The sequence below is a fragment of the Rhinoderma darwinii genome, chromosome 1, assembly GCF_050947455.1.
Source record: "Rhinoderma darwinii isolate aRhiDar2 chromosome 1, aRhiDar2.hap1, whole genome shotgun sequence".
Taxonomy (NCBI): Eukaryota; Metazoa; Chordata; class Amphibia; order Anura; family Rhinodermatidae; genus Rhinoderma; species Rhinoderma darwinii.
In genome coordinates, this window is record NC_134687.1 from 276,288,057 (window position 1) to 276,312,141 (window position 24,085).

At 42.0% G+C, this 24,085-nt stretch overlaps 2 protein-coding genes across 2 annotated transcripts; one reads left to right on the forward strand and one right to left on the reverse strand.

Moving 5' to 3' along the window:
* Positions 1–476: 476 nt before the first annotated feature.
* RPS28 (ribosomal protein S28) lies at positions 477–9,198 on the reverse strand. Its single transcript, XM_075864292.1, has 4 exons — positions 9,093–9,198; positions 8,801–8,848; positions 6,145–6,279; positions 477–561 (listed from the first exon to the last, which is right to left on the reverse strand). The coding sequence occupies exons 1-3, from the start codon at positions 9,129–9,131 to the stop codon at positions 6,157–6,159; spliced, it is 210 nt and encodes a 69-aa protein (XP_075720407.1). The 5' UTR covers positions 9,132–9,198; the 3' UTR covers positions 477–561; positions 6,145–6,156.
* Positions 9,199–9,547: 349 nt separating this feature from the next.
* NDUFA7 (NADH:ubiquinone oxidoreductase subunit A7) lies at positions 9,548–23,882 on the forward strand. Its single transcript, XM_075864280.1, has 4 exons — positions 9,548–9,657; positions 10,715–10,764; positions 11,831–11,980; positions 23,707–23,882. The coding sequence occupies exons 1-4, from the start codon at positions 9,607–9,609 to the stop codon at positions 23,801–23,803; spliced, it is 348 nt and encodes a 115-aa protein (XP_075720395.1). The 5' UTR covers positions 9,548–9,606; the 3' UTR covers positions 23,804–23,882.
* Positions 23,883–24,085: the final 203 nt, after the last annotated feature.

Sequence of the window (24,085 nt, forward strand, 5' to 3'; positions counted from 1 at the left end):
ATATTTAATTATTTTGTTAACATCTTCAGAAAGTTTAAGGGGCTTATGTGTTATTAACTAAAACACGCCTACCCCTTAGCAGTAATGGGTACATTTTAAAAGTGTTACCATCTCCTAAAATGTCCAGGATATGCCAACACCAGATGATCAGAGGCAGTCCTCAGCCCCATCTTGATTGGTGGGGGTCCCAGAGGTCAAGTTTCTTTCCAGGATTGGGGGGGGGGGGTCTCATTGGTCATACTCTCCCACTGATCCCAAGACTGCATAGCCCCAGGAGATTTGATTCTAAGAGAACTAGAGATCCAACACATCTATTTATTATGACAATTTCAGCATTTAATTCTAAATCCTTAGAGTAAAGGATGTTTTCCATCAAGCTGGCAATATGCTCTGCTTGCTGAAGGGCCACTCTATAGCTTAATTTATAATGTCAAGTTTAAAACACAAATGTGATTATGCTCAAAAAAAACAATCAATTTTTTTTTTAATAAACCTTTATTTTCAAACAAGCAAACGGTTTCATAGACCATTTCTCTCCAGAGTGCTAGGTGGACCAAACATCTGAAAAAAATAAAATAAAATAAGTTACATAAAGAAGGAACTTAGTTGAACATACAGCTAAAACTTAACCCCTTAATGGCCAGCCCATTTGAAACCTTAATGACCAAGCTATTCTTTTGCATTCCTCCATCACATTCCAAGAGCTATAACTTTTATTTCTGCGTCGACAGCTGTAGAAGGTCTTGTTTTTTGCAGGACAAGTTGTATTTTTTTTATTTTTGAAAAGCACCATTTTGGGGTACATTTAATTTATTAATTAACTTTTATTAACTTCTTTGGAGGGGTAATTGAAAAAAACTCCTACATTTCGCCACTTTTTTGAGTCTTAGATTTACGCCGTTTACTGTGTGGTATAAACAATATCTTTATTCAGTGGATCATTACGATTGCAGAGATACCAAATTTATAGTTTTCTTGTGTTTCTCTCACACAGTAAAAACACTTTCCAAAACGGGTTGGGTCGCCATGTTTTAAGAGCCATAACTGCTTTATTTTTACGACGAGGCAGCTGTATGAGGGCTTTTTATTGCAGGACGACTTCTAGTTTTTATTGGTGCAACGGACCACTTTACATTTTTTTGAAGGCAGGATGTACAGAATACAGCTATTCTGGCATTGTTTTTTACAGCGTTCTCCGTGCGGGTTAAATAACATAATCGCTTTATAGATGGGGCAGTTACGGATGCTGCGATACCAAATTCTTAACCCCTTCAGGACTGAGCCTGTTTTGGCCTTCAGGAATAAGCAGATTTTTCAAATCTGACGTCACTATATGTGGTAATAACTCCGGAATGCTTTTACCTATCCAAGCGATTCTGAGATTGTTTTCTCGTGACATGTTGTACTTTGTTAGTGAAAAAATTTGGTTGATAAATTCAATATTTCTTTGTAAAAAACACCAAGATTTGGAGAAAATTTGCAAAAATTAGCATTTTTCTAAATTTAAATGTATCTGTTTGCAAAACAGATAATACCACACAAAATAGTTACTAGTTAACATTTCCCATATGTCTACTTTAGTTTGGCATCATTTTTTGAACACTCTTTTATTTTTCTAGGACGTTACAAGACTTAGAACTTTAGCAGCAATTTCTCACATTTTCAAGAAAATTTTTATAAGGACCAGTTCAGTTCTGAAGTGGCTTTGAGGGCCTTATATATTAGATAGACCCCATAAATCACCCCATTTTGAAAACTGCACCCCTCAAAGTATTCAAAACAGCATTCAGAAAGTGTATTAACCCTTTAGGCGTTTCACAGGAATTAAAGCAAAGTAGAGGTGAAAGTTACAAATGTAATTTTTTTTTACAAAATTCATTTGTAATACATTTTTTTTCTATACCACAGAAGGTTTTACCCGAGAAACGTAACTTATTATTTATTGCCGAGATTCTGCAGTTTTTAGAAATACCCCACATGTGGCCCTAGTGCGCTAATTTACTGAAATACAGGCCTCAGAAGCAAAGGAGCACCTAGTGGATTTTGGGGCCTCCTTTTTTTTAGCATATATTTTAGGTACCATGTCATGTTTGAAGAGGTCTTGTGGGGCCAAAACAATAAAGACCCCCAAAAGTGACCTCATTTTGGAAACTACACCCCTCAAGGAATTTATCTAGGGTAGCATTTTGAACCCAGTTTTTTTGCTAAATTTATTTGAATTAGTTGGTGAAGATGAAAATCTACTTTTTTTCTGAAAAAACTTAGAAATTTTTAATTTTTTCAAGGAATAAGAGAAAAAACACCCCAACATATGTAAAGCAATTTCTCCTGATTCTAGCAATACCCCATATGTGGTAATAAACTGCTGTTTGGACCCACAGTAGGACTCAGAAGGGAAGGAGCACCATTTGGATTTTGAAATTCTGATTTTGCTGGAATAGTTTTCAGTGCCATGTCGCGTTTGAAATGCACCGGAGGGAACAAAATAGTGGAAACCCCCGGAAAGTGACCCCATTTTGGAAACTACACTCATCAAGGAATTTTTCTAGGGGTAAAGTTAGCATTTTGACCCCACAGTTGTTTTGCTGAATTCATTGGAATTATTCTGTAAAAGTAAAAATCTACTTTTTTTCTGAAAAAAGGTAGCCATTTTTAATTTTTACAAGGAATAAAGGAGAAAAAGCACCTCAACAATTGTAAAACAATTTCTCCCGATTACGGAAATATGCCACATGTGGTAATAAACTGCTGTTTGGACCCACAGCAGGGCTTAGAAAGGAAGGAACGCTATTTGGCTTTTGGAGCTCAAATTTAGCTGAAATGGTTTTTGGGTGCCATGTCGCATTTGCAAAGCCTCTGAGAGGCCAAAACAGTGGAAACCCCCCAAAAGTGGAAATTACACCACTTAAAGATATAGTGGGCATTTAGACCCCACAAGTCTTTTGCAGGATTTATTAGAATTAGGCCGTGAAAATGAATATCAACATTTCTTCCACTAAAATGTTGCATTTTTTACATTTACATTTGTAAAGCAATTTCTCAGGAGTACAGCAATACCCCACGTGTGGTCATAAATGGTTTTTCATTAGAAAGTAATTAACCCTTTCTGGACTGATCCATTTTTTTCTTTTCCTTCGTTTTTTCCTCCCCGCGTTCCAAGAGCCACAACTTTTTTTATTTTTCAGTCAATAGAGCGGTATGAGGGCTTATTTATTGAGGGACGAGCGTTCGTTTTTATTGGTACCATTTTTTGGTACATACAACTTTTTGAGCACTTTTTATTACATTTTTAGCTAGAGCCAAGGTGACCAAAAAACTGATTTTGCCGTTTTAAATTCTTTATTTTTCACGTGAGACGCTCCATACATCACCCCCCACACTAAGACATGCTATGTTGTGGTGCGCGAAGGGGTTAATGCGCAGCGCATGGTGCGGAGTGAAAATTAAAATTTTCCACTCATATGTCATTTTAGTGCACTATATGTTGTGCCCAGTTTGTGCCACTGAAGACAAATACCTCATAAAATATTAACCGGGTTCTCCCGGGTATGGCGATGCCATATCTGTGGACGTAAATTGGTGTTTAGACACGCTGCAGGGCTCAGAAGGGAGGGACGCCATTTGGCTTTTGCAGCGTGGATTTTGCTCGCTAGTTGTTTTGTTTGGGGTTTTGCTGCTATTTCAGTTTATAATGTGGGGGCATATGTAATCTGTGCGGGTACATCAGGGCATAAGAGGGTATAATAATGCAGTAAAAAAAATAATCCAGATATGTGGCCGGTGTCGCACTGATAAATGGCGCCCGATCTTACCGCTTTTGGACACTGCACATTTTGCATCGCCATATTCTGAGAGCCAGAACAGTTTTATTTTTTCTCCACTGGAGCCGTGTGAGGGTTTATTCTTTGCAGGACAATCTGTAGTTTTCATTGGTACCATTTTGGGGTACCAGAAATTTTTTTTATCACGTTTTATTCCATTTTTTGGCAAGCAAGGTGACCAAAAACCAGGAATTCTGACAATGTTTTTTTATATGGCCTTCACCCTGGGCTATAAATGAACATTATACGTTATTCTACGGGTCGGTAAAAGCGGTGTAAGGGCTTGTTTTTTGCGGGACGGGATGTAGTTTGTATTGGTACCATTTTGGCGTACATGCGACTTATTGATCACTTTTTATTGTATATTTTGGGAGGGTTGGTAACCCAAAAAATTGTGATACGGGCACTGTTTTTCGTTTATTTTTTTCGGTGTTCACCGTGCGGGAAATATAATATTAGTTTTATAGTTGGGGTCGTTACGAACGCGGCGATACCAAATGTGTACTTTTTTTAACGTGTTAATTTTTTTCTATAATAAAAGACTTATTATAGGAAAAAAAGCATTCTTTGTTTATATAACTTTGAACTTATTTTTACACTTTTTAAAAATATTTTTATTATCTTTTTTTTACTTGTCCCACTAGGGAACACTTAGACTTGCAGCTCTGATCGCTGCTGGAATACATTACACTACACACGTAGTGTAATGTGTTCTAACTGTCATTGTGACGTAACTGTCAGACTGTCAGGAAGCATCGAAGGACCGGCCGGAGGCTGATCCTCCGAGGCTTCCATACATGGCAACCCGGATGTCATTGTCTGGCCTCTGGTTGCCATGATAAGGATCGCCAGCCCCCGCAAATACATGTGGGGGGCTGCCGGTCCGCTGTAAACCTCTTTGATGTGGTGATCGCAATCGACCACCGCATCGAAGGGGTTAATTGACGATTTCAGCGGCGACAGGCCGCTGATCGGCAACGGGGAGAGCAGGGCTGACACCCTGCACAGTTAACCGCCGCTGCGGTGTAGCGCCGCGCGGCGGTTAACTGTTAAAGCGCGGACGTAACTGCACGCCCACCTGGACGTGCATTTACGCCAAGGAGCGGGAAGGGGTTAAGGTTTTAATTTTGTTTTTTCATATTAAAGTATTTTAAGGAAAGTTATTTTTTTTTTATTTGATTTTTTTTAAATTAACTTTATTTTTAGTCCCTCTGGGGGGACTTCACTATGCGATCTTCTGATCGATTTATAACACTGCAATACTTCTGTATTGCAGCGTATTATTCCTTGTCCGTGTAAAACTGACAGGCACCTGCTAGGTCATGCCTCAGGCATGGCTTAGCAGGCATCCACCACAGGCAGAGCCGAGGGCCTTTGGTAGGCCCCTGGCTACCATATTTGCCATTGGCACCCTGAAATAGATACCACCGTTAATGCAGGTGTCCGGCTGTCTTTAGACAGGCTGACACTAGCTTTAGCTGGCACAGGACAGCCATGCCGGACTTATGTCAGAGTGCCATGAAAATGGTGCGTGCGTGTACATAGTGATCTAGTAAGATTACTATGTGCTGTGTAAATAAATGGGGAGAAGTGTATGACGCTGATTGGTCAGCATCATGCACTTCTGTCCACGACACCCACTTGGTCAAAAAGTAGAAAATACACCCAGTTGCCCATTAAGAAGTCATTAGCATAAAGCTAAAGCTATAAGTCATGATAGTTTTTCTAAATAAAAAAAAACACTGCTGTAATCTACAATACAGCGCCGATCACATTATGTAGAAGATAGGGCACTTATGTGGTGACAGAGCCTCTTTAAAAACTAGTTAGGGCCTGTTCACATCAGTGTTCGCTTCTGTTTTCTTCACCATTGATATCAGCCAAGGTTTCAGTTTGACTTTTCGTTGTGGGGTTCCACGACGGATACTTGACGGAACCACTCAACAGAAAGCCAACGCTGATGTGAACATGCCCTTACTCTGGCATCAGTCATGTCTCAGGGCTCAAGCGGTCCTGTCTAACCCTGCAGTACTGCTGCTTCTCCCACTAGGAAGTCAGGAAATTGAAAGCAGCTCCGTTACAGCAAAGAGATATTCTACACTGCAACTAAAACCAGCAGTGAGAACGTTTACTATAAATACACAAACAAATAAACCTCCGTGAGTGAGCATGCTGGAGTTCTGATGTAAGTGTCCATGTTATGGTAAAGTGAACTATAACTACAGTAAGATGTAACCCATCTAGTTTGTTCAGTTTTGAAGTATAGAGGCAAAGTAAGGAAATCTCATCTCCCATTCTGAGCTTCACACCACTAGTCATTCACCTTAAAGGTAAGCTAGCGCAGCCTTCTAGCTTCACGTTCAGATTCCAGCAGTGTCAGAACATCTCCTTCTCTAACTGGTCCCTTCACATTTCTTATAATGGAACGGTTGCTGTCATCCATAAATTCTACACGGACCTGTAAAAGAAAAATTGTCTTAACCTTCATTACTGTCCTTCGATTATCGTACAATAGTTATTTCAAACACCACAAGAATGAAGGATTGTATGGGATAAAATCTGCATTAGGGCTCAAAGTAGAAAACTCTGCGACATACTTATCTTTCCAACACTGCTCCGGTACCCCTCCGTATAGGTGCGGTCATGCACGCGGACATGTTTATGGGGGCAACACAGCAGGAGACTTCGTGACATAACTGCTGCAGCAAGCAAATTGTCACTAGTCACCTAATGTGTCACACTGGACATCACATCAGCAAGGATTGAGGAAAAGTGGGCACCGCTTAACCAGCAGCGAGGCACTAAAGCGGATTTAAAATTAGAGGGGTTGGCTACTTTATGCATAATTTGAGCAAATGTGTTGGAGAGAGGATTACAGGCAAACCTTAGATACTTTTTAAGTACACTTGTTTGAATTTATACAAAAACCACCAACCTATAAAGGCTACGAAAACGTTTGACCTTTATGTAATGTATTTGGGCATGCTAAACAAATCTAATAGTTCCATTACAAATTAGTTTTTTTGGGTTAAAGTTTATATGTATCCACTATACATAGAAGGTGCATGCCAATGAAACCTGAACCAGACTGGCCACTCAGCTGGCTCTTTTGTGCCTCTGACAATCTAACTTAACCCCTTAATGACCAGGCCATTTTGGACGTTAATGACCAAGGATTATATTTTGTTTTCTCACGTTCGCATTAAGAGTCGTAACTTTTTTTTTTTTATTCAGTCGACATAGCCGTATTAGGGCTTGTTTTTTGCGGGACGAGTATTATTTTGTAATTGTACCATTTTTGGATGCATATAATACATCGATTAACTTATTAACTTTATTTCAGGAGAGAATTGAAAATAAGCAGCTATTCCAGCATTCATTTTTACAGTCTAAATTTACTCCGTTTACTATGCAGCCTAAACAACATGTTAACTTTATTCTATGGGTCGGCACGATTACGGGGATATCAAATATCTAGAGGTTTTATATGTTTTCCTACGTTTGCACAATAAAAACCTTTAGAAAAAAAGTCACTTGTTTTTGAATCCCCGCATTACAAGAGCCGTAACTTTTATTTTTCCGTCGACGTCGCTGTACGTGGGCTTGACTTTTGCAGGCCAAGGTGTAGTTTTCATTAGTACTATTTTGGGGTACAGAGGAATTCAAGTAACATTTTATTTTTTTATGGGGGGAATGGGATAAGAAAGAACTGTGTTTTTGGACGCCGTTCATCCTGCGGTTTAAGGTCTTAATTTTATTCTTAGAGCCGCTACGATCGCAGGGATACCATATATGTGTAGGTGCTGTTTGTTTTGATACTTACAAAATAAAACCACTTTTTGGGGGAAAAAAAAAAAGTGGTTATTTTATTTTGACTCATGGCCTAATAGGCAGTTACTGAAGGCAGACCTGGGAGCCTTGGTTAGGCTTAGGCCCCCGGCTGCCATGGAAACCAGACAGCGCCCTGCAATTTCTTTGCGGGTGTGCCGATGGGGTGAAAGAGGGAGCTCCCTCAGTCTAACACATTAGATGTCGCTATTGACAGCGGCATCTAGTGGGAAACTACCGGAAACATAGCACGCATCGATTCCGGAAGTTAGCAGGCTGTGTAGAACAGCCGTGCTCCTGATTGCGTGGGTACACTGGCAGTACCCACGCAATCAGGACAAATATCAGTCCTTTTGCAGGAACTAGCACCTTCACAGGACAGATATATCCGTCCTTCGCTGCTAAGAGGTAAAACACTGATCAAATCTAAGACAGCCAAGTCCAAATGACGGACAGATTCAGCTTACAATGGCACTATGCAGCTTCTATGTATAGTAGGTATATAAAAGCTGTAGTGCAAAAAACTAAAGCTAAGAAAATGTTTGGGATGTCCAAACACCACAAAACTATTAGCCAGGCCAGATGTCCTGTGAAGTGTCAGCTACATACACTATACATTCTGCTCATTCTATGAGGGGACCGCCTTTCCACTCACTTTCAATGCAATTTTGGGTAGCCTAAGGCCTCATGCACACGACCGTGTTTTTGCGTCCGCAATTCCCCCGCAAATCCACGGGAGAATTGCGGACCCATTCTTTTCTATGGGGCCGTGCACACGACCGTAGTTTTTGCGGTCCGTGCACGGCCCGGGAACCCGGACCGCAGAAAGTACGGACATGTCCTATTATGGTCCGGAGTTGCGGTCCGGGCTCATTGAAAACAATGGCCCGGCCATGTGCATGTGCGGGCGGCTTGCGGCTGACAGTCCGCTGACAGTCCGCAGCCGGCCGACACGAAAATCACGGGCGTGCACACGGCTACGGTCGGGCTACGGTCGTGTGCATGAGGCCTTACTGTCAGTTACCATTTTGAGCCTGAATGCAGTTTATAAAAAAAAAAAAAAAAAAAATGTCGCTGGTTAACACTTTCACTCCCTTGAAAGCACATGGCTCTACAGAGCTGCTATCGCCAAAGTCTAACCAGATTCTTACCTGAGTACACTGCCCTTGAGATCCAGTTCTTCCAAGAACTTTAGTCACCTAAAAAAAATAAGCGGAAAATAAATACTTAGACTTACATAATAGACCAGGCACAAGAAACAGACAGGGAAGAACTAACGCATACTGTGGCGGCCATGCCTTGTACCGGAGCTGCCTGATACGACACTGGGAAACACGGGTTCTCTTCATTCCTATTACGTATAGTATCAATCGTGGCAGACAAATAGCTGCGTGGTCATAGTAATGGACCCTAGACAACGGACATTCGGTCTATGTACATTACCCGGGCTAGTTTGATGGGTTGCACGCGGCTAGCGTCCATATCTGCGGCTGCTGTAGGCCCAAAAAGAGAATCACGTGTGCAGGCAGCGCCCTTTTATAAGATTGGGTGGAGAACCGGAAGTATCGTCAGAGCGCGACTGTGCTGACGTCATGAGAACGAATGGCAAACTATTAGCTACTCATTAAAAAGAGCGACGGAGGAACGGAAGAATCATAGTGCTCACACAAGTTCAATATTTAGTTTTTTGTCGCATTTCTTTTATAAAATTAGACAGAAACCTGCTTCACATAGAAAATGCCTGGCTATACAAAGTCTAGGTGTATAACACCACCATCTTTGAGGAGATCACGATGTGTTGTAGTGAAGGACTGTTTTCAGACTGGGGACTAATATGTTGCGATACAATTCGCGCTCTTGTGAAGAATACTGTGATTCCGTTTTCTGCTTTGGGTTGTGTTTCTAGCTAATTCTTCCCCGATCTTAAAGGTTCCGCTTACTGCCCTTGACGGGTAACATGGCCACTGCAACCAAATTCATCCAGAGGCTGAGGAACTGGGCTTCTGGGGTAATGTGTTTCTTTTTTTTTTAATATGTCATTAGTCAATCTGATGATAGAGGTAATGATTTTAGTATGATTATAACGAATAGTGAGCCCTGGTAATTGTCACGATGAACAATGAAATGCAGGAAACTGTATTGCATGTGTTTGCTGTTTTGTGATTGATCATAATTGTGGCATGTATTTGTCAATCTAATGATTGGTAAATAGCGGTTTATTCTGATGGCACACGAAACATACCAGTTGTGAAGTTTCAGTAAATCATGGGATGCATGTCATTCCTGTTTTGATGATCCTTTACTGTGCTGAAAAAAAATGAGTCTAAGGGTATGTGCACACACACTAATTACGTCCGTAATTGACGGACGTATTTCGGCCGCAAGTAGTGGACCGAACTCAGTGCAGGGAGCCGGGCTCCTAGCATCATACTTATGTACGATGCTAGGAGTCCCTGCCTCTCCGTGGAACTACTGTCCCGTACTGAAAACATGATTACAGTACGGGACAGTTGTCCTGCAGAGAGGCAGGGACTCCTAGCATCGTATATAAGTATGATGCTAGGAGCCCGGCTCCCTGCACTGTGTTCGGTCCGGGACTTGCGGCCGAAATACGTCCGTCAATTACGGACGTAAATAGTGTGTGTGCACATACCCTAAAAGAGACCAGTCAGCTCTCCTGACATGTCTGTTTCAGTAAATACATGTAATCTGGCAGCCACCTTACATGGGCGGGTGCAGGGTCTGGCAACCCCAATTTTCAATATAGGTTCTAGTCACAGATCTTTTTAAAAATTTACGGGATAACCCCGCACAGGATATCCCATAAATTTCTAAGATGGGAATTACTTTTAATTTATACAATGAATAAACTTTATATAAAACTGAAAACCCCCTTTAAATGAAAGAATGAACCTTAAGCTTTAGCCCAAGGTGCCCATCTTTCTTTATTCTACGCTCTGTCATTTTACTCCCTTATTGTGTTTTTATGACCTTTTACTATGGGATGTGAGTTTAATAACATGAGTCATAATAACTTGTTTCATGTATTCTTCTGAAACCCACAGCATAATCTTCAAGAAAAATTACAGTTACGTTATACAGAAATTGCAAGCAGGTAAGTATTGGCAATAGATTAATAGTGCCATAGAGGAGAAATTGCAGCTAATGTATTTCCATAATATGTTAACCAATGACAAAAGACATCACAATGATATGAGTGGGAGTAAGAACAGGGCAAGATGACCATAAAATGGTAGTAAACTGTCATGGGAAAAACGAGCCACGACGTCCAGAACCGTGGGAAAGTTACAGTTTGGTGTAGGGAAAGGTGTTGGATCTGCAGAGGGAGTCCATTAGGGAGGGTACGTTCGTTGTCTGTTTTGTTTGTGTAGGGGAGTCCATTATAGAGGTGCCTATTATCTCTGAATGAAAAAACATTTCTCCAAACTCTCCACAGTAGGGGGCAACCCCACCAAATGTTTGTCATGTCGCTCCAGTCTTACTGCAACTTTAGCACTGGGTAAAATTGGCACCACTTGGAAATCTATACCAGAAGGAGGTGATTTTAAAGTGTAGCTAAACGTTTGCCAAACTTCTGACATGTCATAGTGAAATGTCAGAAGTTTGCATTGGTGGGGGTCCGAGCACTGAGACCCCCACCAATCAGCTGCGTCGTTCTAGCGAAGTGCTAGTGTTAGCGCTCAGCCGCTTCGTGTCTGTTCAGCTTTTTCCGGAAAGCCGATGTATCGGTGTACGGGCTCATAGACTTTGTATTGAGTCCGTACACCGATACATTTATTTCCGGAAAAAGCCGAACAGACACGAAGCGGCTGAGCGCTCACACGAGTGTTTCAGCTGCTTTGTTTAGTGATTCGTGGGGGTCTCCATGCACCAATCCAAACTTATGACATGTCAGAAGTTTGTCAAACGTTTAGCTACACTTTAAAGCTGTTTATTGGCAATAGCTGTCTGTCTTGTGGAAAGGCCTTCTTCCTAGTAAGATTTAACTAGTTCTAATAGTAAATATTCAGTTATGGCTTTACTGACCGTATTAGTATAAAGTTTGCATGTTGGTATTTTTTTTTAATAATAGTTCTTTGTGCAAGTATACAGTTAACGTAAGTAATTCTCTGGCGATGTCTGAAATAGTCCATATAAAATCTTGCATTACTTGCTTTTAGAACTCTGCCTCCACCAAATCTTCCAGTGGGTCCGAGTCACAGGTTTGCTAACAACTACTACTGCACTCGAGATGGCCGCAGAGAAACCATGCCTCCTACTATCATTATGTCTCCACAAAAGGCTCTGGTGTCTGGAGAATCCTCACCAAGGTTAGTGGAGTCATTATTTTGTGCTGGCACAATAGGTTTTGAAACGCTCATCTAACTATTTGTATGCAAACCAGAATATCTAGTTTAAACAGGATCATGCCTTGAACAATCCTTTATTGCTACAAGGGTCCCCCGATGAGAAGTAGTGTCCTGCTGCTGGGATCGCCAGCGATCAGCAGTAATTTGTGGGGAAACCCAGCAGCAAGTGTTCAGTCCTGCTACGAGGAGGCAGTTTTCCTACAGTACTTCTGTGTAGAATTAAGCGGAGAACAGCTAGTTAATCGAACATCAAGAGTTGCTACTCTTCGCGCTGATATCTAATAGTAGATGTCAATCTACTGTTTGGCCACCACTGTTCTAACAGAAAAATTCAGCTACACTTTAACCTTTTCAGGACCTAAAGAATTTTTTAGTTAAAGGGGTTTTTCCCATGAGAGACATTTATGACACATCCACAGGATATGTCATAAATGTCAGATAGATGCGGGTCCCACTTCTGGCACCCGCGCCTATCTCCAGAACGGGGCCCCCTAAACCCTGTTCAGCCGCTGTGTGTTGCGGCTGAATGAGCTAAATTCCGACCATGAAAAACTTATATGGTCATGAGTTACGTAAACAGCGTAACTCGCGGAGCTATGCTGTTTACGTAAGTCTCGTAGAACTTCATGGTAGTTATGGAAACAACGTAGCTCGCATGCTACGCTGCTTCTGTAACTGCCATTCCCTACTATTGGAGTTACGAAAACAGCGTAGCTCAGCGAGTTACGCTGTTTACGTAACTCACGACCATATAAAAGTTTTTCATAGTCGGAAAACACCTCATTCAGCCGCAACACAGAGCGGCTGAATGGGGTTTAGGTGGTCCCGTTCTGGGGATAGGTGCAGGTCCCAGAGGTTGGACCCACATCTGTCTGACATTTATGATATCCTGTGGATGGGTCATAAATGTGTCACGTGTGAAAACCCCTTTAGGCCCTGTTCACACGGAGTTTTTTGCAGGAGGAAAATTCCTCCTGTAAAAACTGACCCTGGAGGTTTTCATGTTTGATGTGGTTTTTGACGTGGTTTTTGACGTGGTTTTTGAGGCGGTTTTCCAGGCGGTTTTTGCCGAGGTTTTCACACGCATGAGGCTGGGTTCACACAACCATGTTACGTACATAATGTACGGAACGTATTTCGGCCGGAAGACCCGGACCGAAGACAGTGCAGGGAGCCGGGCTCCTAGCATCATAGTGATGTACGACGCTAGGAGTCCCTGCCTCTGCGTGGAACTACTGTCCCGTACTGTAATAATGATTACAGTACGGGACAGTCGTCCTGCAGCGAGGCAGGGACTCCTAGCGTCGTACATCACTATGATGCTAGGAGCCCGGCTCCCTGCACTGTCTTCGGTCCGGGTCTTCCGGCTGAAATACGTTCCGTACATTACGCACGTAACATGGTCGTGTGAACCCAGCCTGACATCCTTCTGTCAACGGATCTGTCACCATTGAAATGAATGGTGATGCAAACGGAACTTACTTCACACTTGCCTTTCCGTTGAGGGGTTCCCCTGACTGAAAGCACCGACGGAACCCCTCAGCAGAAACCACGCTGATGTGAACAGGCCCACATTAAAAAAAACATTGTTTTCTGTTTGCATCATCATTGACTTCAATGCTGATGGATCCGTTGCTAATGGGATTCCCTACACTGCGGTATTGGTTCAGTCGAAACGACAGAACCCTTTGCACAACGGGGACAAACAGAAACCATTAGCAGCGGATCTGTCACCACTTCACACTTGCCTTTCCGTTGAGAGGTTCCCCTGACTGAAAGCACCGACGGAACCCCTCAGCGGAAACCACGCTGATGTGAACAGGCCCACATTAAAAAAAAAAAGTATACTTACTTCTTGAATCAATTTCCCAACATCAATGTCCATTCGGTGGTACACCTCTGCTGTCGTCATTTCTGTTCCTGAAATGTTAAAAAAAAATAAAAAAGAGATGACATACATGAACAACTGCATAACAAAATTAAAAAATGAAAAATAAAAAAATCTAAAAAAAAAATCTAAAAAAAAAATTAAAAAAAAAAATTCGAAAAAAAAAAATGCACAGCTCCATACATGTATAGCATGTATGGAACATAGGAGCAATTGCACTTACTTGTATTCGATTTGGATGCAGGACTTCGGTTTTCTGTATCCCTGAGTTCTGTCCACGATGTTTTTCAGCCTCCACGAGCAGACAGGAAATGACAGCCCCTTGCTGGGCTGGACTAGCAGCAGGAGACGACTCCTGCAAAACACTCGGCAATATACTCGTCAGAAAACACCTCACTAGTTCGAGGTGTTTTTTGACGTGTCCCCATTGCTTTCAATGCGGTTTTGGACGCGGAAACCGCATCAAGAAGGGTCATGTCCCTTCTTTTTGCCGCGAGGCGTTTTTTTTACTCGCGGTAAAAAAACGCCTCCGTCTCCCATTGAAATCAATGGGAGTCATTTTGGGTCGTTTTTGGCGCGTTTTCCGACGCGTTTTCCGCGTCAAAAAACGTGTCAAAAAACTCCGTGTGAACAGGGCCTTAATGCCTTTCCACATCATAACTTTTTTTATAAACACTGGCATGGCTGTTTGACGTTGTGTTTTTCTGCGTGACAAGTTGTATTTTTGTTAGGGAACCATTTTGGGGTACACACATGCAGAAATAATATGATTGCGCTGCGTTCCAACAGGTTAAAAAACAATTACAAACAAAATTGAAAACCTAGCTGTGCAATATGTAAAAAAAGAAATAAGTATTGCATAACTATTAGCAATCATGGCTGTATGCTGCTTACACCTGCAATAATAATTCTAATGTTACAGCTATGTACAGTGGTTACAATATTTTAAACTTACAATGGCCATTCCTGGGCCATTGTAAAGCAAATCCGCATTTAAATTACAGTTCCCATCTTTATCACTTGCTTTTATCTGGAACTTCCAGCCTATTTGTGTGCACACTTTAATTGTAAAATGCCTGTGATTGGCCACATTGAACGGCCAATCGGCACATTACGTTGGTGCCAATTCGATGCTAATCAGTGGGCGCTGTATTACCCAAGTGCATGCATTGTTTGGCCGTCTAGTTCCGCCTCTCGACAGCAGCAGATCTTTCTGACTTTTCTATGCAAGGACTTGCTCTTTTTCTATATTATGTCCTCATTTTTGTTTAATGTACTTTTTTTTTTTTTTTTAATTATTGCATTTTGGTGGCTTTTGAACCAATTATAATTTTTCCGTAGAATATATTTCATATACAATATGTTCAATTCCAACGGTTGTCCCGTTACTTGAGGGAGCATTATAGTCATTTACTGTTGACTACCCCATTCTTACAGTTCTGTAAACATTATGTTGTCAAACTTTTTCGTCCTTTTATTCATTTGCCTTACCTTGGCACAAAACATTTGTTTCCAGTACATCCCTCATGACAGCACCACAGGAGGTTGCCCTATTGACCTCTGTAGGGACAGGAAGACAGAGAGGTTAAAAGACCCATCCCACCACCCACTTGCCAGTGTTCTTCCTGTCCCTACAGGGTCAGGAGCAGAGAGACGTCGCTCCTGTGTTACTGCAGGGGGAAAAAAACTCGGACAGGTTGCAAGATCGGGGGGTCCGTGCACTCCCCCTTCTCTTCCCCCTAAAGCCTAGGCTAACACCCCTCGAACGAGAGGTCCCTTATCTCCCAACCTAAGACACCTTCCGGAGGAATCCTAGGCAGGGTTCCGGTAGTGTGTGGGGTTCGGGATTCCCAAGCAGGCTTCGGCCTGGCCGCGTGACCAGGCGGGGACCGGCAGCTCCATAGGTTTGGACGCACCGGCAGGGATCCTCGCTGCGCCGCATTGCAAGCCTCAGTCGCCGGCTATGAGCGGCTGCACCTCAACGAATAGCCGACCGGAAATGACGTCGGGCTACTACCAGTCCGCGGCCATCTTGGAAGGCGGGAAATTCAAAACGCCCGCATTTAAAGGGACACGCACAGGTATGTAGTTAGAGCTGATACCTCTAACTTGGATTGATTTGGTGGATTGCATATTGCATTGCCTGTTACCTGTCGCGGTATGGAACTTCCTCGTCCTGACGGAACTCCAGATATGTCCCAGGGTCACGTGAGTCTCACCCTTGGGGTAAGGGTTATGACTCCTTATGTATGCACACCATACTTTACCTACCTTCTGTTTTCTCTAGGATAAAGATTCCTCTCAGAGAGAAACTGATAAAAAGAAGGTTAAAAAATGTGCGACTTGTGCAAAAAAAATTGCCAGAGTCACATAGTAAACAATTGTGTCAGGATTGTATTGCAAAAATACTAAAAGAGGAACAACCAACGTTTATGTCTGAACTTAGGGCTATGATTCGTGAAGAAGTGAGTCAGTAGCCTCCCTCGCCCCTCCTCAAGAAACTCCCTCCCACTCCCGGGCAAAAAGACCACGGATGGAAGTGGATCAAAAATATTGTCCTCCTTCTCAGGGGTCTGACTCGGAGCAGGAGTGTTATTACCTATCGGAGGGTGAGTTAGAAGAAGGAGAGGAACTCTTGCCTTTAACTTCATCCACTCAAGAGAAAAAAAAATTCTTCTCTTCCGAAATGTGTGATACCTTAATTCAGGCAATACGGGAAACCATGGATTTTCCCGAAGAAGACCAACCACATACCATCCAGGATGAGATGTTTGGAGGTCTAACGGAAAAGAAAACGAAGGTTTTTCCGGTAAACGAAAATCTCAAAAGAATGGTGACAACTGTGAATGGGAGGATTCAGAAAAAAGGCTCTTCATTTCAAGAGATTTTAAAAACAGACTGCTCTTTGATCCAGAAGACACTAAACCTTGGGATGAGATCCCAAAAGTAGATGTCCCAGTAGCCAGGGTTGCTAAAAAAAAAACGCAATCCCATTTGAAGATTCCTCTCAGTTGAAGGACGCCATGGACCGAAAGGCAGACGGGCTACTGAAAAGAGAGTGGGAATCTTCCTCTGCTTTGATCTCGACTAATATCGCGGCCACATCAGTAGCAAGAGCAATGTTTATATGGTTAAACCAGCTGGAGATCCATTTGATGATGAAGACATTACGAAAAGACCTATTAGAATCTCTACCCTTACTAAAGATGGCAACCGGATTCTTGGTAGACGCTTCAGCGGAATCTATTAGATTTGCTGCCAGGAATGGGGCTCTCTCAAATGCTGCTAGAAGAGCTTTATGGCTCAAAATGTGGTCAGGAGATACGAAGTCCAAGAACAAATTATGTTCTATCCCGTTTACAGGGTCTCTGATGTTCGGTCCTCTCCTGGATAACATGCTGGAGACCGCAGCAGATAGGAAAAATGGGTTTCCTGAAGAGAAACCAAAAAAACCCCCTCAGTTTGGGAGGTTTCGCCAACAGAGGGAACCTACCTTACAGAACTACAGCGGGAAAGGGAAGTCCGGTCGCTGGAGTTACCCCAAAGGAAGAAGGGGTCGAGGATATCTCCTTAACCCCAATAATTCATTTCAGCCCTCAAAGCAAATTGAGAGCCATTACTCCAGTTCCCCACAACGAAAAATTCAAAGGCCACTATTCAAATATCTTCTTAGTCATAAAACCAAACGGTTCCTACAGGACAATAATCAACCTGAAGGTCCTAAACAAGTGGGTGAAATATCGAAAATTCAAGATGGAGTCTATCAGATCGACTATTCCTCTAATAAAGGAAGAGGCATCAATGTGTACCATCGATTTTAAAGGATGCGTATTATCACGTTCCTATCCACCCCGCTTACCAGAGATTCCTCAGATTCGCGATTCAGAATGGTCCTTCCATTCTCCAGTTTGTCTGCCTCCCTTTCGGCATTTCCTCCGCCCCCAGAATTTTTACAAAAATTATGGTAGAGATCATGGCATTCGTAAGAAGTTAGGGCATAGTAATTATCCCATATCTAGACGACTTCTTGTTGACGGCAGATACTCCGTCTATCTTAGACAGTCATCGGTCACAGGTTCTTTCCCTACTACAGGAATTGGGATGGATAATCAACTTTCAGAAGTCAAGTCTTCCTCCCCAAAAACAGAAAGTCTTAGGAGTACTACTAGACTCCTCCCTTCAACATTCCTTCCTCCCAAGAGAGAAACAAATACTCCTACTGGCAGGAGTAAGGAAATTTTGGGGGAAAGACGCCTGTTCCATAAAATTTGGATCTTTTTTGATGGCGCTGCTGTGTGGTATGAATGATGTGGAACGGAGTCCCGAGATATTAATAAGTTCAGTTTATTGAAAGTGGCTACGCGTTTCGACGATGAACAATCGTCTTCATCAGGCCATGTACATATCAGAAAGGACACAACTTATATAACCTGTAGGTACAAATTAACATAATTGAAAAAACCGCCAAATCTGACGGGGTCAAGGTGCGATCTTGACGTTACTCCAAAGGTTATTCATTCTTCACTTATTTCTTTATTTCTTTTAACTGTATCCTATTTTATGAATAAACATCTAACTTGTATGTTGAAACACATTATGCAATTATAGCCCGGCGATGTGAACTTTTTTTAAAAAAAACCGGGAGTAACGTCAAGATCGCACCTTGACCCCGTCAGATTTGGCGGTTTTTTCAATTATGTTAATTTGTACCTACAGGTTATATAAGTTGTGTCCTTTCTGATATGTACATGGCCTGATGAAGACGATTGTTCATCGTCGAAACGCGTAGCCACTTTCAATAAACTGAACTTATTAATATCTCGGGACTCCGTTTCACATCATTCATACCACACAGCAGCGCCATCAAAAAAGATCCAAATTTTTTTACCTGCATTTGTTTCTACCTAAGCGGTCCCATCTTGGACACCGACCCGGATCTGGCAGCAGCACTGTGGATATTATACGCTTTGAAACCTCCGTTTTCTGGTGAGCACATTTCTTGTTACTGTTTCCTCACCTCGACCTACTGATCTACACAAGGTGGCGCCGTCTTTTTGTTCTTATTTCGCCTGTTCCATAAGGGAATGTATGCAGATGTTGGGAATGATGACGTCTTGCATCCAATCTATTCCATGGAGTCAATTTCACTCCAGACCCTTACAGAATCTGATCTTGTCCCAGTGGGATCGAAAACAGAACTCCCTGAATTCAAATTTCCGAGACCGTGAAATCATCCCTCCTGTGGTGGCTCTGCACAAACAACATAGACAAGGGAGTCCCCTGGAGAACTTCTCCTTATGTGGTGATTACCACAGATGCCAGCAAACACGGCTGGGGGTCGGTAATCCAAGACGAGCACTTTCAGGTCACATGGCCTGTTCAAATGAAGATTGTGACCTCAAACTTCAGAGAACTAAAAGCCGTATGGGAGACACTTATAAGAGCTTCACCCATTACAAAAGGGAAGCATATAAGAATTTTATCGGACAACACGACAGCGGTGTCCTTTCTTCGCCATCAAGAGGGAACAAGACACACTCTTCTTCAGGCCCTCTCTACATAAATTTTCACTTGGGCAGAAGTAAATGTCCTATCAGTCTCTGCAGTCCACATAAAAGGCTCAGAGAACCTATCCGCAGATTTCGTGAGTCGGGAAAAAGTAGACCCTGGAGAATGGTCCCTAAACAGGGAAGTCTTTCTGTCCTTAACCCAAAGATGGGGTTATCCACAAATAGACCTGTTTGCCACGAGGAAAAAATCCCAAGTAGAGACATTCTTCTCCCTAAATCTCAGAGACAACCCATTGGGAGTAGATGCATTGTCCCAACCCTGGGACATGGATCTGGCCTATACCTTTCCTCCGTTTCCTCTAATACCAATGGTATTAAGAAAAATCCAGGAAGATTTGACAAAGCTCATCATTATTCTTCCCTATTGGCCAAAAAGAAGTTGGTTTCCAATCGTAAAATACCTAGCGTTGGAAGACCCTATCATGCTCCCAGTCAAGGAGAATCTTCTCTCCCAGGGTCCCTTATTCTTTCAGGGAATAGAAACTCTGAAATTGTCAGCCTGGATCCTGAAAGGCAGATCTTGAGAAACCACGGTCTGTCAGATGAGGTAATTTCAACTATCTTATCAATTCATAAAGAAGTTACCTCAAAAATCTATCAAAAAATTTGGAAGAAATTCTGTTCCTGGTATGGAGACCCAGGACCAGACCCCTTTTCTCCCAACATTGCGAAAATCCTAGATTTTTTTACAATCGGGATTCAAAAAAGGGCTTAGCCCTAGTACCTTTTTAAAAGTGCAGATTTCAGCCTTAGGAATTTTTTTTAACACTCCCCTGGCTGAACATCGGTGAATCAGAAGATTCACTCAAGCGGTCTCTAAACTGAAACCTTCCCTAAAGAAATCAGTTCCTACCTGGGATTTGCATGTAGTGTTAACGACTCTTTGTGAGCCCCCCTTTGAGCCGCTCGACACAATTAGTATGCATTTTTTAACTCTAAAAGCTGCATTCTTAGTCGCTATTACTTCAGCAAGAAGGATTGGAGAAATCCAATCTCTGTTGGTTATAGAACCCTACCTAAAAGTACAAGAGAATAAGGTCATTCTAAAGCTGGATCCTTCCTTTATTCCAAAGGTATCTACTGCTTTCCATCGAGAACAAGAAATAATTCTACCTTCCTTTTATCCAGATCCAAAATACCAACAAGAAGAAAAATTCCATTGCCTGGATGTCAGGCGAACAATTCTTCAGTATCTGGATAGATCCTCCTCCTGGAGACGAGATAAAAATTTATTTGTCCTGTTTGGGGGAAAGAATAGAGGAAAGAAAGCCTCAAAAGGCTCTCTAGCGAGATGGGTAAAAACTACCATACAAGAAGCCTACAAGTCCCAAGGACTATGTGCCCCACAAGGCATCCGAGCCCATTCAACGAGGGCAGTTTCTGCATCCTGGGCAGAAAGAAGAGAAGCCTCTATGGACCAAATCTGCAGAGCTGCCACTTGGTCAAGCCATCATACGTTTTGCAAACATTATAGGCTCGATGTTCTGTCCGATACGGATTTAAGTTTTGGACGGAAAGTCCTCCACTCCGTAGTCCCGCCCTGAGCATTATAATCTGGTATTGCTCCTGTGGTGCTGTCATGAGGGATGTACTGGAAAATAGGAATTTGACCTACCGGTAATTGTATTTCCAGGAATCCATCATGACCGGACCCTTACATTCCCTCCCTTATTGAAATTCTGATTTGTGCAATTAACATGTCAGTTATTATCCCTAGAAATAAAATAGGGTTGCATCCATCCTGGTGTAGTAATTGAAAAACACTGGCAAGTGGGTGGTGGGAGGGGCCTTTTAACTTCTCTGTCTTCCTGTCCCTACAGAGGTCAATAGGGCAACCTCCTGTGGAGCTGTCATGATAGATTCCTACAAATACCATTTACCGGTAGGTCTAATTCCTATTTTCGTATGGCTCACACTTCTTTTTTTTTTTTATTTTTTTTTTAAAAACATTTTTTTTGATTATCATACATTCACATTACAAACAATACAAAACCGTGTATTAACAGAAAGACAGTTCCATTTTTTCACTCACGCAGGAGCATTCTTGGTGTTACATTTGAGATGGTTTCACATATCATCGTTACAATATTACCTACATTCTATCCACCTTCCATGGCAATACCGCGAATGTTGTAAGCCATACAAACTAGACATTTATTACATTACAGTCTCCTCTACCCCTGACAAGGACACTGTGTCCTCTAGCCATGACCATACACAAATACCACTATCAATGTATTCCAGTACTTCCTACGTCATCGTCTAACCTCTCTTCTTCTATTCTAGTCCCCTTCATTGCTGCATTTCCAACCATTCATGTATGCACTTGACATCTACATCTCCATCCCAGTTAACGCACTTTTAGTTTTCCCAGGACCCCCTTAATGTCTTCCTTGAGATACCAGGATGTGTGTTTGAAACTTTCCATCACTACCCCAATTTCTGTTTTAGGCAATTGCTCAATAAATGTCCTCCACCTTTTGAAAAACCCTGCAGTCTTTTGTCTCTTGTGTTTTGTCGCTTCTACTTTGTCTGAAAACATGTATGCCCTCATTTGTTGGGTTAGGTGATGCAATGTCGGTACGGTAGATTCCAACCAAAACCTTAACAGGCATCTTTTTGCAATGATAAATATAATATGCATCAGGGAGTTAACATATATTTGAGACCCCACTTCTTCCACATCAATTGAGGCTATAGAATGGAAAAGAAGCATCATAGGATCTGCCGGCAATGCTCTGCCCCTGAGTAACTGTATGTAGTCCAAAACCTCCTTCCAGAATTTTTGTGTCTCAGGACACGACCATATGCCGTGGTACAAGTCAGTGCCTGGTTGGTTGCATTTTGGACATGCATGCAATCGATGTGGGCTGGCTGCCGTTAAGGGGATTAAAGGCATATATTGCAGCATGCATTAGTTTCAATTGAGATTCCCTCCACACCTCATTTATCACATGTTTTCGTACTGTCTTCCAGCCCTCCAAAATATGGGTCTTAATGACTTGCATATTCAGAGTGCGTCTCCAATATGCAAAGTGAGCTCTCGGAGCTACCCGAATATACAAGTCTTGGATTGTTTTGTATAACTTAGATAGTGATGTTCTATGCGATTCCTCCCCAATAACCTCATCAAAAGCATTGTTTACCACTTCTGATTCCAAGTTCCTCACCAATTTTGTGCAGAAAGATTTAACTTGTAGATATTGGAGGAAATGATTTGGGGAGATCTCATACTTCTCTACCAACTCAGGCAATGTTTTCAATCGAGACTCCGAGTCATGGAGTATGTGTCCCACTGTCGATATACCCCTTTGCTTCCATACAGTGAAGAGGGAGCTAGACCTCCCTGCTGGAAAATCTACGTGAGACCATAATGGTAGGTATTTGGACAATTGAAATGAGAGCCCCATCTTTTTCCTTACCTCCTTCCAACACATGATAGTGTCCCTCAATAACACAGAACCCTTTACATGTTTAGGAAGCGATGCTAGTCTGGTATGTAGCAGTGCACTGAGATCATGAGTTCCCGCTAATGCCTCATCTAAATCATAATTCGAGTAATGGCTGGAATGATGCAACCAGTCTGCGACATGCCTGAACAAACTAGCTATATTGTATCCCCTCAAGTGTGGAATATTTACTCCACCTTGCCAGTGATAACCCTGTAGTTTGGCCATTGAGATTCTAGGCCTTTTATTTGACCAAATAAACCTTAGGATGCTGGTATTAAAATCTTTGACATCTTTATGCTTCAAAAGAATGGGCAGGGTCTGGAGCGGATACAGCAGTCTCGCGAACGATATCATCTTGACCAAATGACATCTACCAAACAGTGAAAGCGGCAGGTTCGCCCATCTAGTCAGTTCCGTTTTTATTTTCTGGAAGAGCGGCTCATAGTTTAGTTTGTACATGTTCCCGGTGTTTGCCCTATCCGGATCCCTAAGTACGTTATGTGTGATGTCGCTATCTTAATACCTGTCCGCAAAATTTCTATGTCACCCATCTGACTATGAGGGGATAATTTAAGCAATTTACATTTTGTCGGATTAATCTTTAGCCCTGAAAAGGAGCCATCATATCGGAACAGATCGAACACCTTCTGTAGGTGTTGTGAGTTTTTCTTTTTTTTTAAATTATCATAACTTGTATTGGAATGTTTCTTTAAAGACCTCATGTGTTTAAGGTTTGAAATTTGTCTAAGATTTTTACTTTTTTATTTCCTTTTGTAGCTCTGATGTGACCGTTGCAAAAGCAATAAAAAAACCAGTAACACCTGGAAGTTGTCCTCCCAAACTGAAATTGTCAAGTGATGAGCCATACCTGTGAATGAGGCACGGAAAAACGATATCAGAAATATATGCGTCTATTGTATTATTAAAAATGGAAATAAAATACTTGAATTATGTTTTTGTAAATAAGATTTTTGTAAACAGTAGTCTTCTAGTTGTTGGTGGTTATCACAGAATTAAAGGTTTAATGCGGATTTAGATTACTCTCTATTTAAGCTTTCATATTTTTGTACAGATAAACAGAACATGTGTGCACTGCCCTATCATGTTTATATTTTATTTATCTATTTTAGGCTCCAGGCACACGAACGTGCTTTTG

Bases quoted from the DNA above. Each gene is read 5' to 3' on its own strand.
- NDUFA7 (XM_075864280.1), top strand. From the start codon at position 9,607: ATGGCCACTGCAACCAAATTCATCCAGAGGCTGAGGAACTGGGCTTCT. The intron at 9,658-10,714 runs GTAATGTGTTTC...TGAAACCCACAG, and splicing joins TGAGGAACTGGGCTTCTGGG to CATAATCTTCAAGAAAAATT. The intron at 11,981-23,706 runs GTTAGTGGAGTC...TTCCTTTTGTAG, and splicing joins TCTGGAGAATCCTCACCAAG to CTCTGATGTGACCGTTGCAA.
- RPS28 (XM_075864292.1), bottom strand. From the start codon at position 9,131: ATGGACGCTAGCCGCGTGCAACCCATCAAACTAGCCCGG. The intron at 8,849-9,092 runs GTAATGTACATA...TATTTTTTTTAG, and splicing joins AACCCATCAAACTAGCCCGG to GTGACTAAAGTTCTTGGAAG. The intron at 6,280-8,800 runs GTAAGAATCTGG...TTTCTTTTACAG, and splicing joins CTCAAGGGCAGTGTACTCAG to GTCCGTGTAGAATTTATGGA.